Here is a 15,369-nt window from a genome sequence, read left to right on the forward strand (position 1 = left end):
GACACCGAGTGGGTGCCCCCTGCAGGCAGATTGGAGAAGTGACGGTGCTTCAGAACTTAAGAGGCACTGGATTCAAGCCTGGCTGTGGGGGTTGACATGGGCTGAGAGGGGGCTTCCCTGGGTCCTCAGTGCTCATGGGCCACTTGCTTCTGTTCTGGGTATAGCTTATTGAATGTGGCCTCTCCTTGAGTAGTCCAACACCTGAGGACAGAGAAGTCCAATGAGTGTGCAGACACCCAGCTGGCCTTTTATAGGAGGATGGTTGAACCCACCTGCCAATGCAGGAGATGCTATTTCGATCCATGGTCAGAAAGATTCCCTGGAGAAGGAAATGGCAACCTACTCCAGTATTCTTGCCTGGGAAATCACATGGACAGAGCCTGGTGGACTATAGTCCACGGGGTTCCAAAGAGTCAGACACAACTAAGTGACTAAACACACAGACACACACACACACACACACGTGTGTGTGTGTGTGTATGAAACCTGAGTCACCTTGTTGGACACCTGAAACTAACCTCACATTGTAAATCAACTACACTTCAATTAAAAAAGTTTTGAGTCAATTCATGTTGGGGTGATGCCCAGATATTTCTAGACATTTCCCAGGTGATTTTGATAATTAGCCCCTGTTCTGATCCTCCCCTTTATTTCCCAGTTGAAGACTCTGGGGACCAGAGAGACAGATGCCACAGCCAAGGCCACTGCCTTGGACCAGGATGCCTTCTCTCGGCTCCTCACTGCGGTGCTCTGTGTTCTCTCACACGGCCACACCCTTGCTTGCCAGGGTCTGCTGGAACTGAGAAAGGCCATCCTCCGTACGCTGGCCTTGCCACCCAGGCTAGAAATCGTGAGGGAGGAGGCTTGGGCCGCTGCTGCAGACCTTCGCCAAGGTGGGTCGCTCCTCTGGGAGTGGGCATGGCAGGAGCCACTTCTTATTGACAGGCTCCAGCTAAGTCCCCAGGGACAGCCTGCTTCTGCTCCCTTGTGGTTCAGAGGCTCACACTCTGGGCTTGAGAAATGCAGCCAAAGAGGATTTTTCATTAATGAGGAAAGCTCTACATATAAAGGGTGGTGGAAGGGACAGGTAATTCCGGGAAAGTGTGCTTGTATTTAGGGGCTGTAAGAGACATAGAACTGCTTTACCCTCCTTGGTATCTGAAGTTGCTGGTGTGTTTGTTTGCTTATCTGTACATTTAACAAATATTTATTGCCCCCCTACCCCCACAGGTGGTGCTAGTGGTAAAGAACCAACCTGCTAATGCAGGTGATAGGGGTTTGATCCCTAGTTTGGGCAGATCCCCTGGAGAAGGAAACGGCAACCCACTCCAATATTCTTACCTGGAGAATCCCACGGACAGAGCAGCCTGGTAGGCTACAGTCCATGGGGTCACAGAGAGTCAGACACAACTTAGTGACTAAACTATATATTAGTTTATATAGTGACAACAACTATATATATATATATATAAAACTGAAATGACTTAGCACACATGCACCCCGTGATTAGACACTATAATAGGCGTTAGAGTGTGCTATGACTCAGACACAACCCCGCCTCCATGGAACTTTCTGGAACTCAGTGGAATGTTCTAGAAGTCTGTGTTCAAGAACCATATTACTTAGCCTCTTGAACGAATCCCTTATTGTCATTAACCAGAAGGATAGGAATAGACATTTAATTTTCTGAGCCATTCTCTAGAAAGAGGAAGCTGAGGCTTAGAGAGGTTAACTGTCTTGTCCAGGGTCACACCATAAGTGATAAGATCAGTTCTGTCTGATAGCAGGGCTTGCCTTCTGGGCCACCTGGTTGTACCACCTCCTGCCTCAGGCTCCTGTTTTTTATCAGAGCAGTGATCAGAAAAGGCCATGGGAAGTAGGAAGCTTCATTTGCTGTAAAACTTGAGAAATTTCAAATATCCTTTAGAACTGAATGCTAGAGAATCTGCCGTCCCTGAAGCACCGTATCTTCCTCTTCCAAGGACGGCACTTTGCATCTCATGTACATTATTGGCTCCCGCCTGCAGTCACTTTAGAGCAAAGCCTGGGTTTTGAGTCAGCTACCGCCCTGGTTGGCACACTCTCCCACTTCTTTGTTTATAGTGTGTCCGCCATTATTGCATACATGTGTGTGTAAGCTCAGTCGTGTCTGACTCTTTGCGACCCCATGGACTGTAGCCCATCTCAGGCAAGAGTACTGGAGTGGGTTGCTATTTCTGTCTCCAGGGGATCTTTGCAACTCAGGGATTGAACTTGGGTCTCCTGCATTGGCAGGCAGATTCTTTACCAACTGCACCACCTGGGAAGCCTTTTGAAATGCGTTGGAATAAAAACTCAGTTAAAAAGATACAGAGACGCTGACCCCGTCCAGTCTACCCTGGGGAATGTGGGGCCCAAGTTCTGGTGGCTTCTTCTGATTAGTTCAGGGGCATTTTCACTAGTCTGTGGTAGAAAAAAAGGAGAGGGAACTAGTATTTATTAAAACTAAATTCAACTTAAAGACCAATTTGGTAATCAGAAGTAGTCTTGACTTTTTTTTTTTTTTTGAAGCATTAAAATTGTCTTGGGACTTTCCTAGCAGTCCAGTGGTTACAAGTTTGCACTTACACTGGAGGGGGCAAGGGTTCAATCCCTGGTCAGGGAACTAAGATCCCTCAGGCCATGCAGCATAGCCAGAATAAAAAGAGTTCTCTCTTTTAGGAAATGATTATAAAACAGGGCAGTGGTGCCTGTAGCTTCTCTTGCTATTATGTTTATGTCCTTTCTTGGCAAAATGAAAATTTGCCTATGGTGTGCCCATTTTCTTTGTGGTTTTACTAGCTGGCAAAGTCCTGTCTGAAAATGACCACCAGTTTGGTTTTCACATGGTTCCTCTGAGCCCCGGGGTTCCTGGGGTGGGGGGGGGGTTGGATTTCGGCTTGGGGAGTGAGAGGAGGGCGCAAAGCATTTTGTCTAATTTACAGTCAGAGGCTCTTCTGTTTTATAGATTAGTTTCTGTATGATTTTGTCTGGAGGTTGAAGGGTATTCCTACCAAAGTTTGGAGATGCTCTAGTCTAGACTGTGCATGTGTTTGGGGGAGAGGAGCAGGGGAGAGAATGCTGCTTTTGCAGGACTGAGCCGGTGATCTTTGTCCATAAATATTTCTTACCTGCTGTAGTGGTCAGGGGTCTTCAGAGAAACAGAGCCAATGGGTTATGTGTGTGTGTGTGTGTGTGTGTGTGTGTGTGCATGCATGTGTGTGTGAGAGAGAGTTGGTTCACATGATTGTGGAGACTGGCAAGTACAAAATCAGTGGAACAGGCCAGCTGGGGACTCAGGGATGTGTTGATGTTATAACCAAAGATTAGAAGCAAAATTCTTTCTTCCTGGGGGACATCAGGGTTTGGTCATTTTACCCTCTTCAGGCCTTCACCTGATTGAGCGAGGCCCACCCATGCAGTGGCAGGTAATCTGCTTTATTCAGAGTCTGCTGCTGCTAAGTCACGTCAGTCGTGTCTGACTCTGTGCGACCCCATAGACGGCAGCCCACCAGGCTTCCCCGTCCCTGGGATTCTCCAGGCAGGAACACTGGAGTGGGTTGCCATTTCCTTCTCCAGTGCGTGAAAGTGAGAAGTGAAAGTGAAGTTGCTCAGTCGTGTCTGACTTAGCCATCCCATGGACTGCAGCCTACCAGGCTCCTCCGTCCATGGGATTCTCCAGGCAGGAACACTGGAGTGGGTCACCAGTGCCTTCTCCGTATTCAGAGTCTACTGACTTCAAATGTTAATCTCATCTATAAAGTGATACTAATCTCATCTATTAAGGTGATGTTAATCTCATCTATAAAATGTTGCTTCACAGCAGCATGTTTGACTGTAGTTGGAGCCAGCCTGAGTACTATGACCTTGTCAGGTTGTTGACATATAAGATTAACCATCACACCTACTCAAGTGCCTGGGGGGTATGATGGGGATGACAGAAATGGGGAAGGCTGGTCTCTGCCTCCAGGAGGCAAGACTATACTTAGGAAAAAATTAACACATTATTGACCAGTGTGATGTGAGAGAGAGTTGGTTCACATGATTGTGGAGACTGGCAAAAGTACAAAATCAGTGGGCCAGGCCAGCTGGGGACTCAGGCAGGAGTTGATGTTAAAACATGTATTAACTCCACAGGCATTAGTTTTTGCAAAAATCCCCCGGTCTTTAATGTGTTAAGAACATGACCATATATTTCAGTGCTAACTTGTAATGATGAAATGTAAAAAGTATTTAGAGGAGATGAGGGGGCGAGGGATGGAGGATTCCATGGAGATTTATGGTTGAGGCTGAGCAGGAACTTTAACAGCACAGAGGACTCAGATAAGTGAGGACACAGAAGTCTTGAGAACCAAGTGGGAACCCTTGGATAATAATAATACTTCTATTTGACTAGGTCTCTGAGTTTATCGCCACCTTCCCTGGTGGCTCAGATGGTAAAGCATCTGCCCACAATGCAGGGGACCAGGGTTCAATCCCTGAATCTCTCCAGGAAGATCCCCTGGAGAAGGAAATGACTACCCACTCCAGTATTCTTATCTGGGAAATCCCATGGACAGAGGAGCCTGGTGGGCTACAGTCCATGGAGTTGCAAAGAGTTGGACATGACCAAGCGACTAACAGCGCTGAATTTCTTAAGAGTTTTCAGACCCATTGTTTCATTTGATGCTTGCAGCAACCTTGATTTTTTTCGTTGAGGCTCCCAAGGCCCAGAGAGGTTAAGGGATTCATCAGAAGTCACACAGCTTGCCTGGAGGAGGGCGTGGCAACCCACTCTAGTATTCTTGCCTGGAGAATCCTGTGGACAGAGGAGCCTGGTGGGCTATAGTCCATGAGGTCACAAAGAGTTGGACACAACTGAAGTAACTTGGCATGCACGCACTCACACAGCTTGCCAGTGTCTGGGCACGTCTTTCTACTCCAAATCCTGCCCCTCATCGTTTATTCGCTTTGTTGGGTATAATGAAATCCATGTGAGTGTGTGTATGTGGGTGTGTGTGAGTGCATGTGTATGTGTGTGTAGGGATAGAAGATTACTCCAGGAAGGAGAAGAATAAAAGTTATCTTCACTCAGAAACCCTGTGAAACTATAAAAAAACGACTTCTTTTTCTCTCCCTTTCTACCTAGATCTTCCTTTCCCTGTTGACCAGCTTCATTAATCCCTCTCTCTCCTTTTGTCGCCCTCCCCCAGACACGAATGCAGAGTCTGAATCCAGATCCCAAAGCCCATTACACAAGTGTCTACGGAGCCCTCAAGAAAATCATACGGACTGAAGGCTTCTGGAGACCCTTGCGAGGCCTCAACGTGATGATGATGGGCGCGGGGCCAGCCCACGCCATGTACTTTGCCTGCTACGAAAACATGAAAAGGACTTTAAATGCCGTTTTCCACCACCAGGGGAACAGCCACCTAGCCAACGGTATTTGCAAGCGTTTGTCTGGAGTTAGAAAGGTCTCTCCTTCAACAGACCCTTCCCCAGGGTTCTCCTCCCTGTGACCCAGCTGCCTGACGCCTCATCTCCGCCACGCTTGCTTACGAACCAAGGACTTATGTGTGTGCACACACACTCAGACATACGCGCACACACCCACACAGACACACACACACGCACGCGCGCTTTTTTTTTTCTTTCCCCTCCTTCGCTTTCTGAAGCCTGGGGAGAATCAGTGACAGAGGTGTTTCATTGTTGAGTGGGTTTTGCCTTTTTGCTTTTTTTTTTAACATTCAAAAGCAATTAATGATCAGATCTAGGGGAAAAAAAACACCCTGAATAGGAACAAAACTTTTGAATGCTGGATTCCCAAAAAAAAAGTTATGTGGACAGCTTCTTTGAGACTATTTAAAAACTGACCCAACAGGTCTCTACAGCATCAAGATCTAACTAAGCTTTACAAGGTCAAGAAGTTTTATGGCTGACGAAGGATTTGCTCCTGCGCAAAGGACCTTTCCCTCCTAAACTTCGAGGGATCTGGGAATTTCACCCCCAGTCTCTTCCGTTTGTTGCATCTCTCTGCAAGCAAGGGCTGAAATAGTTTTCTTTTGTTCTGAGGGAGCCAGGCGGGCGGTGGGGTGGAAGGGGGAGTGAGTTGGCCACAGGCAACTGTTACGTAGGCTTGGCTTACTGGGTTCGGCTCCTGTGGGTTTGGTTCTGGTTGGTTTCTGTTTAGGTCTGGAGTGCAACTCTGGCTGGTGGCACCAGGAGTCTTAAACAAATTTATTTTTCAGCAGCGGAGAGGTAGATGTAACTGGCAAAGCAACTTTTTTTTAGTACCTTCTCCAAAACATCCTTCCCATCAGCAAACGTTGGTAAAAATGACTCCATCTGGCTGGTTGGCAGACGTTTATTTTGCTTTTTAAAAATTGGCCCCTACTTCCCCATTTGTCCAAACGGTCACCAAGATCTCCAGTCTTGGTATCTCCAAGTTCATGGTCTCAGGGCCCCGCTTTTGCTAAAACTGCCTCTTTAGCTCCTTGGCGCCTGGACCCCTTGGAGGCGAGTTTATGTTTATGTCAAGGTCTGCCTAGCGCAGTTACCACTTCACTGTGGTGTGCTCTGGTTGCATTCTGATCTTTCTGCAGATGATCCTACGTGTGTGTGGAGGAGGGAGGGGGTTACATAAGCATTTCTGAAGCTTTAGCCTGTGTCCTTCATTTCTCCCACTTTCCAGCGGTTGTCTTGATTATTGGGCAGTGTGAACTACAGAGAGAGGAAACCCAGAGTCAAAAGCAAAATTCCAGGCCGGAATCTGGCTTTTGAAGCCAGGCCAGAGGAGACCTGGGCTTGGTTGTCCCTGAGACATGAGACATGGCCGTCCCTGAGACATGTCATCGCTTTGCAAACTAACCCGGGTAATCTGCCATCGGCAGGTCTTCTGAGCCTTTTCCCCTTGGCCATTTGCTTAAAAAAAAAAAAAAAAAAAAACACAAACCTGGATTTCACTAAGTAGTTTTCTTAAAACTGTCTCTTTTTTTCCCCCTCCTGTGTGTATGTTATTGTTGTTTAATTGGTAAATCATGTCCCACTCTGGGGCCCTATGGACTGTAGCTTACCAGTCTCCTCTTTCCATGGGATTCTCCAGGCAAGAATACTGGAGTGGGTTGCTATTTCCTCCTCTAGGGGATATTCTCAACCCAGGGATCGAACTGGCGTCTCCTGCACTGCAGGTGGATTCTTTACCACTGAGCCACCTGGGAAGCCCCTCTGCTTGTATACATGATATCTCCTTCGATTGCCCCAATTTAAGGGCAGAGTGAGTTAATCTATAGACAAAGGCCAGGGATGAGAAAGAATTAAAATTTCAGCTGTAGAAAAAGCCACCAAAGTGTGGTTTCCGTTAACATCCCATGTTGGCAGGTCTAGCCTTTTCCTAGGGAAAATGAGGGTTTCTGCCGAATTGAAATGTGTGTAACGTTGTCTGTTACCTTCCCCATTTTTATCCAGGATTTTCCATGTTGCTTTAGGATTTCAGGAGTTGGTGCTCACCAGGGTGGACGGGTAATGAGTTTTGCTTCTTGGAAAGCCAGGTCCAGGGTTCTGTCTGACTTTACGTTCCAGGAACTTCCTGAGAAGCCCCGGTCCCAGAGGGTAATTTTCTGGAGTTTGTTTTACAGGGATAGCTGGGAGCATGGCCACCCTGCTTCACGACGCAGTCATGAATCCAGCAGAAGGTAATGTTTCATGGTCCCAGGGAGAGGCAGCAGGGCCTGTGCAGAGGGGCAGGAGCAGAAGTGGGGGGCGGGGCAGCAAGTTGGGCAAGGGGACTCCTGGCCCCAGTCGGAAGATGCAGGAGAATTCTTGACCATGTTCTCAAAGGCCTTGAGAAGGGATGTGAGCATTTAAGCTCTGGGATTCCTGTTCACTTAAACAGAGCTTCTCAGGGTGGGATCCATGGACCAGTAGCATCTGTGCCTCCTGGGAGCATGTTAAAATGCTGATTCACAGATCCCACTCCAGACCTACTAAGTCAGTAGACCTGCTTAACAGGTTCTCCTGGTGGTTTTTTTATATGCTGTTGTACTACTCTGAAACCTGTGTGTGCTCACACGTGCACACACACAAACACACACCCTCCTGGCCCTTGTTCACTGTTACCAAGCGTAGACAGATTTAGAAGAAACTTGTCAGAGGTCATCCATTAGGGGTTATGTTCAATTTCCTTTGTTAAAAGATATTTGAAATTATTACGGAAAATTTCCAACAGGCAGATGTAGGGAGAAGAGTATGGTGAGCCCCTCCCCCCGCCATGCATGCATCATTCTACTTCATAAATTAACATTTGGCCACTTTATTGTAGCTGTCTCTTCTCACTTTACCTTTTTTTTTCCCCTTCGAATTTTGCGAGCATTATAAAACAATTCTTAGCTGTGCAGATGAGTTCTGTTGGCTTTTTCTATAGCCTCATATCCTTAGCGAGCTCGGGTCTGAGTAGGAAGGGGTTTTTGGACCTGGTGCCGAGCATAGTTTCAGCTGGGTTAGTCTCTCTGTAAGATGTTGGCCTCTCTCCTGCTTCCTTTCCTCACCTGAAAACAGTCCCTTGCCAGAAGGGAGAATCAGAGGTTAAAAAGTGCAACATCTTAAGTATTGTAAGTTTGGTTTTGTCTTTTAAGGTTACAATTTATCTGCTCTCAGCTGCCTCCCATGCCCCATCAGACAGGAAATGTGTTCTGACCTTCCAGGATGTAAGGGGTCAGATGGGGAGGCAGGCTGCTGCTTCCGTGGGTTTAAGGTGATTCAGAGTCAATGACCAGTTAGTTAGCCCATGTCAACTGGGCAAGAGTTTTATTTCAACTCTTTTTTCAGGGGATTAAAAAAAAAAAAATGAAGTTCAACTCTCTCCTTTTCTCCTTGACATTATATCTTTATTCCTTTAGAATTAAAGCACACTGTATGTGTTTATCTTGCAGTGCTTGGAGACAATTAAAATTCTAAGCCTAAGGGACCACAGTATTTGTCCTTTGAACCACCAGTTACTTTTGTATTAACAAAGCCTGAGTCCTCACTGGAGTTTGTCATCGAACTTGGGCTAACATCATTCGAGTGTCTCTTTCAAGAGCACTGAGACCCGGAAGCTAAAAACGCTGTCAGCGGGGTGGAGACCACTGAGAATAAAAGACAGGCCACGTGTCCAGTAGACATAGTGGGACAGAGGAGGGCAAAGGAGCCAGGAAGCAGGATTGAAATCCCCGGCGTGTGAGATGCCCAAGGCAGCCAGGACCTGGGGGATCAGCTCGGGGAATCTGAAGTGGCTGCCTGGTGTGGGGGCCACCTGAACCGAGTCAGGCAGGAGAAACATCAAGAAAGAGCCACATCCTGGCTCCTGGCACTGGGTCCCGGAGGCATGTGTTGAAACCGGGATGGCCGGGAGCTGGCCCCCTGGCGGTTTCTCGGGCTGGGGCTGGGTGTGTGTGCTAGCTGTCCATGCCCATGTCTAAACTTGCTTGTTTCTCTTTATGGCTTGGCTTCCCATCTCACTCCGACCCGGGGTGGGGCCAAACCCAACCCCCCTGCGGCCCGACCACAGTCGTGAAGCAACGCATGCAGATGTACAACTCGCCGCACCGGTCGGCCCTCAGCTGCATCCGGACAGTGTGGGGGACGGAGGGCTTGGGGGCCTTCTATCGGAGTTACACCACGCAGCTGACCATGAACATTCCCTTCCAGTCCATCCACTTCATCACCTACGAGTTCCTGCAGGAGCAGATCAACCCCTACCGGGGCTACAACCCTCAGTCCCACATCATCTCAGGCGGGCTGGCCGGGGCCCTGGCCGCCGCCGCCACCACCCCCCTGGACGTCTGTAAGACCCTCCTCAACACTCAGGAGAACATGGCCCTCAGCCTGGCCAACATCAGCGGCCGGCTGTCGGGCATGGCCAATGCCTTCCGGACGGTGTACCAGCTCAACGGCCTGCCTGGGTACTTCAAAGGTGTGCAGGCCCGGGTCATCTACCAGATGCCATCCACCGCTATCTCCTGGTCTGTCTATGAGTTCTTCAAGTACTTCCTCACCAAACACAAGCTGGAGAATCGAACTCCCTACTAAAGGAACGGGCTGTGGGAAGCGACGCCGGCGTCTTTGATTGTGCAAAGGCTTTCTTCCTGCCTGCACCCACTCCCCTGCCCTCACACCAAGATTGTTGGGGCACAGGGTTGGCAGGAGGGGCCTTCCGCGTGCCCTGATCCCTTCTTAGAAGGAGGAGAGGACAGGACAGCTGCTTACCCGATGGCCATCCGCTGGGACATACCAGGTGATAGCAGATGAGGGCAAGACCGGCAGGGGAGCGAGAAATTGCTATTTCTCTTCCTCCCCCACCCCGAGAGCGATGTAGCTTTTCCTTCAGTGTAGCATCTCCTCCCCTAGAATCATCCATAGATCACACAGGAGGGAAGAACGTGTGCAGTGACTGAAAACATTAAACAGGAAACAAGAAGTTATGTATATAAAAGTTCCAGTACACAGTATAAAATAGATGGATAATGTTTATCCTTTATTTTTCTATGTAGAAGTTTTTGAATTTGAGTGTGTGCCTGTGTGTGTGTACAAGCAAGTGTTACAGCTGAGAATATAAAGCTGTTTAAAAAAAATAGAGGGGCTGAGTTTTTCCATTAGGTTAAGTCACAGGGTACCAAAGTAGTACATTGCTCCATGTGGCCTAAAATTGTGTTGAGCTCCCCATGAAAGTTCCACTTGAATGTAAAATAATAAGTATAAGGTTTATATTTTGAATTTCTCTTTTCATAGGGGAAAAAGGTACGTTGAAAAAAAATAATACTTTAAGCTACTTTTTTTTTTTAATCCTTATTCAATCAGTCACCGTCATGTGCCTTTTCCCTTTGTCTTTTGCTGGAAATTCCAGGACCAAAGATCTGACCCTGGGGCTTTTCCTCTAGCTGTGAGCTCATCCCCCGCCACACACACACATACTGGGCGGCAAGCATGGCTCATGCTGGAGCACGGTGGCCCCCAGTGGAATTAGGGTGGCTGGTCTTACTAAAACCATTTCCTTCCCTTTGGGTGACGTGAATGTACGCCTCACAGAGCTAGCACTTAGAAGCCCTTGAAATGCCAGTGCTTGTTGGGCAGGCAAATGGAATCAATCCTACCTTGATCCTTGGACTTCATTCTCCATCCACATTTTAACCCAGGCACTTCAGGTATTCTTGTCTGTGTGTGTGTTGGACTCAGTCCTGATCTGTGTTTCCCTGTTCAGTTTTAGGGATTTTAAGAAACACAGGCAGTGTATCTACGACATTTATCTGTTTCCCCTGCCCATCGCGAATGTCTCCCTTAAAAAGCCTCTCGCTGCCCAGGTTCTCCTAGCAGCTGCTGAAAGGACCTGGGCCCTCGTGCACAGTCAGGATGCCTCTTGAACCGTCTTGAACCTCGTGTGGTACATGCCACCTGGGGACATGCCGCCTTGTTTTCTGAAATGGCACATCTGAGCCAGATTATCCCTGGGAGCAAATGCAAGCCTGTTTCCTTCAGCTATGCCTTCCCAGGCCTCTCTTCAAGACCTAGTGGCTTCGCAGTTTTCTTTTAAAATGAGTAGGAAGCAAGTGTGTGTTTTCATTCTGACTTGGCCTGGTCCTGACCTTGACCTTTGGCCCTTCACCTTGGGCAGGGTCCATGTTGTGCATTGTCACCAGGCTCAGACCCAGGTTCCTTGGGGTGTGCTCTCATTCTCAGGAAGAACTCAGATGGTCCTGGGACATCAGCATCTTGAGACCTTGCACACTGTGCCTCCCAGGATAGTTTGCAGGTTATGGACAGCAGAGACCCACATCAGACAGCTCCTACACGTGCCCGATGAACAGGGTCTTCTCCTGGGCTGGGAGGTTTGACTGCTGACCTGTCCCCTCTCAGAGGTAGCCCCCACCCCCATCTCTCCAGTGGAAGTCTGTTGCAACAAGCTTCCGTCCCACTCAGGGATGCAAAATGCCCACGGAGATCAAGCTGCTGGGGGAAGTGTTTACGTCTCTCTAAACATACCCCTAAACATACTCTCTGTTAGTGTTAACGTTAGGCAAATGGAAGAAAGACCAGGTCGAATTCTGAAATAATTATTCAGCCTCCCCTCCTTGTCCACTTCATACACCACCGTGCTGCAGAATGTTCCTTATTTCTTAAGGATGAGTGTGCCTGTTGAATACAAATGTACTGCTGCTGCTTAACCTGCGAGATGCATGGTGTATGTTACCGTGCTGGGCCAGTGTCGTTTCTTAAATGCCCATCGTAAATACCATGGTTTCTGCCTCTCAAGTCATCACCAACTCTTGGAAGAAGGGGAGAAATGTGTGATTCTGTGTGGGGATGTTTCTGATGTGCTGCTACAGTTGTGACACTGGAGCTATGGAAAATAAAGCCTTGATCTTTGAAGTGTCGTGGGTTCTGTGGTAGGGATGTGGACATGAGAGGGAAGTGGATGGAGAAAAGGAACCTAACTCATGGGATTTGTGCCTCCTGCAGTCTCATGCATTAAGGACCAGGCTCTATGGCTTAGATGGAAAGTACCCTTCAGCCCACTTATCAAAACTGAAGCAGGTGGCCGCCTTGGCCAGCCCAGGGATGGTCAAGTGAGAGGCCCAGGGAATGGCTGGGAGCATCCTTGGGTTTTGCTCAGCTCTGCTGGCAGCTCTTCTATCTTTGTGGGACCACGAGGTTGAGAGGCTGATGGTACCTGCGATGCCCAACCCTCTTGCCTGCTACATTCATGCCTATCTTCTCTGGCTCTCTCTCTTCCTTCTTCCCTTTGGGCGTGTGCTAAGTCATTTCAGTCGTGTCTGACTCTTTGCAACCCTATGTACTGTAGCCCACCAGGTTCCTCTGTCCATGGGATTCTCCAGGCAATAATGCTGGAGTGGATTGCCATGCCCTTCTCTAGGGGATCTTCCCAACCCAGGGATTGATCCTGCGTCTCTTTCGTCTCCTGCATTGCAGGCAGATTCTTTACCAACTGTGCTACCCCTGGGGCTTCTTCTGATTCCTTTCTAAGTCCCACCTCCACCAGGTTCAGCTGCTTTCCCTCTGAGTGCCATCCTAATGTTCATGACAATATTCCAATAGCCATCTAAGGCAATAATTGGACAAGTACTCAAAAATGCCTATCCCAGGCTTGTTCATGAAAGTCAAATCTGGAAGCACACTGGATATCAATGAAGAAGTTAAATGACTGGGGACTTCCCTGATGGTTCCCTGATGGTTAAGACTTCGTTCGCCTTCCAATGTCGGGAGTGCATGCTTGGTCCCTGGTTGGTGAGCTAAGATCCCGCATGTCTCATGGCCAAAAAACCAAAAGGTTAAGCAAAAGCAATCTTGTAACAAATTCAATAAACTTTTATAAAGGGAGTTAAATGATTTATAGAGCGCCTGAGCTCTCCAGATATTGTAGTGGGAAGGAAGGAATTTTCGCCAGGGACCCCAGATCAGATACATTGTTTAAAAACTTGGACTTTCCAATACATTAGTAAAATTTGAGAATACTTCCAAGCTTAGTGATTTCTCTAGTGAAAGTGTTAGTTGCTCAGTCATGTCCAAGTCTTTGAGACCACATGAACCTTAGAGCCCACTGTCCATGGAATTCTCCAGGCAAGAATACCAGAGTGAGTTGCCATTCCCTTCTCCAGGATCTTCCCGATCCAAAGATCAAACCCAGGTCTCCTGCACTGCAGACAGATTCATTACTCTCTGAGGCACCAGGGAAGCCCAGTCATTTCTCGAGCCTTACCTCCTAAAAGTAACATTTTGGGGACGTGTGAGCCCCCTTTTGTGAAGGAGTGGGTATGTGATGACTCATCCACGGTTTAGAATTCCATGGTTATCTGTTGACATGGCTTCTTTAAAAGGCTCTTTACTCGTGGTTTTATTTACTGGTGGCAGCCATAATCTTTCACTTTCCATAGCGTGTGGGCCATCCGAGAAGAACTACTAGAGGATATAGGACACAAGTGCCACCTTAGGAAGGACAGTCCAGCCCATGACTGCGGTCCTCTGAAACTCCTATGTGAGAAGAAAAATTATAAATTCGAGATCATAGTGGAGATTTTGGGGTCTCCATCCCAAGGCAGTTGAAGCTTGGGCCTTGCCTTAAAGTTCTTGTGAATTTCTGTTGTCAAGGACTCACTGCTGAAAGCTCGTACTGCAAAGCAGAACGCCCATGAAGCTCAGGGCGATGGATTGTGAATGCTCAGTTCTTTGTCATTGTCACCCTGACCCTTGGTGGCTGTCTTTAAGAGAAGTGCTCACTCAGTCATGTCCGACTCTTTGTGACACCATGGGCTGCAGCCCACCAGGCTCCTCTGTCCATGGGATTTCCTCAGGCAAAAATACTGGAGTGGGTTGCCATTTCCTTCTCCAGGGGATCTTCCTGACCCAAGGATTGAACCTGAGTCTCTTGCATTGCAGGCAGATTCTTTACCACAGAGTCACCTGGGAAACCCCCATACTACACTTGATCTTAGCCAAAAGTTTTTGGGAGCCTTTGTTCTCATTATTTGTGTGTGTGTGTGTATGTGTGTGTGAGAGAGAGAGAGAGAGAGAGAGAGAGAAGATTCTGGCTTCTGCTGAATGTTGAGAATAGTCTTTTGAAGGATGCTTCTAGCATTGGTTGACAGGTGACAGATGTATATCTCAACATTCAAGTTTTGAACTTCATGCAATCAGGTGAGTGAAATAGGACAACAAATCCTCTCCCTTTGCCTGATTGAATCTGTATAAACTTTGGAATAAAATAATGTATACATTTTAATAAAAGTAATTATGGATACCCATATGCCATTTTTTCCTGTAGGGCTGGACTTCACAAGGTTTTAATGGATGTTGCTTTATAGTAACTACTTTCAATAACGAGAGTCCATGACAACTGAAATTACCTGGAATTCAAAGCAATGTCCAAACTTCAACTGCCTTAGGTCTAGGACTAAAAGAACATCACCAGTCTGGAAGCTGTTGACACTCAAGTGGTAGCAGCTTCTTTTGGTTCTTCCTGATTTTCTAGCATCTCCAGTGGTCTTATCCATGGTTTAATGTAGATAGCTAGGAAAAACCTAAACAGCAAAATAAAACCAGAGACATCATTTTGCTGTCAAAGGGCCATCTAGTTAAAGCTGTGGTTTTTCCAGTAGTCATGTACGGATGTGACAGTTGGCCCATAAAGAAGGCTAAGCAAAGAAGAATTGATGCTTTCGAACTGTGGTGCTAGAGAAGACTCGAGAGTCCCTTGAACTGCAAGATCAAACCAGTCAATCCTAAAGGAAATCAACCCTATCTTCATTGGAAGGACTGATGTTGAAGCTGAAGCTGTAAAACTTTGGCCACCCAGATGCTAAGAGCTGACTCACTGGAAAAGACCCT

General features: G+C 47.6%; 1 protein-coding gene across 5 annotated transcripts in view; it reads left to right on the top strand.

The window, feature by feature from the left end:
• Positions 1-12,396, top strand: part of SLC25A37 (solute carrier family 25 member 37) — a 47,406-nt gene extending 35,010 nt beyond the window's left edge. For 3 of the 5 annotated variants that reach the window (XM_061425852.1, XM_061425853.1, XM_061425854.1), the window contains exons 2-4: positions 5,211-5,439; positions 7,632-7,688; positions 9,542-12,396. In XM_061425852.1, the coding sequence (XP_061281836.1) occupies positions 5,211-5,439; positions 7,632-7,688; positions 9,542-10,062 (807 nt within the window). In that variant the 3' untranslated portion in view covers positions 10,063-12,396. Of the gene's footprint in view, positions 1-5,210; positions 5,440-5,518; positions 6,870-7,631; positions 7,689-9,541 lie in introns of those variants that run through there. The other 2 variants (XM_061425855.1, XM_061425856.1) reach the window with 2 other exon arrangements.
• The last annotated feature ends 2,973 nt before the right edge of the window (positions 12,397-15,369 follow it).

The sequence above is a fragment of the Bos javanicus genome, chromosome 8, assembly GCF_032452875.1.
Source record: "Bos javanicus breed banteng chromosome 8, ARS-OSU_banteng_1.0, whole genome shotgun sequence".
Lineage (NCBI taxonomy): Eukaryota > Metazoa > Chordata > Mammalia > Artiodactyla > Bovidae > Bos > Bos javanicus.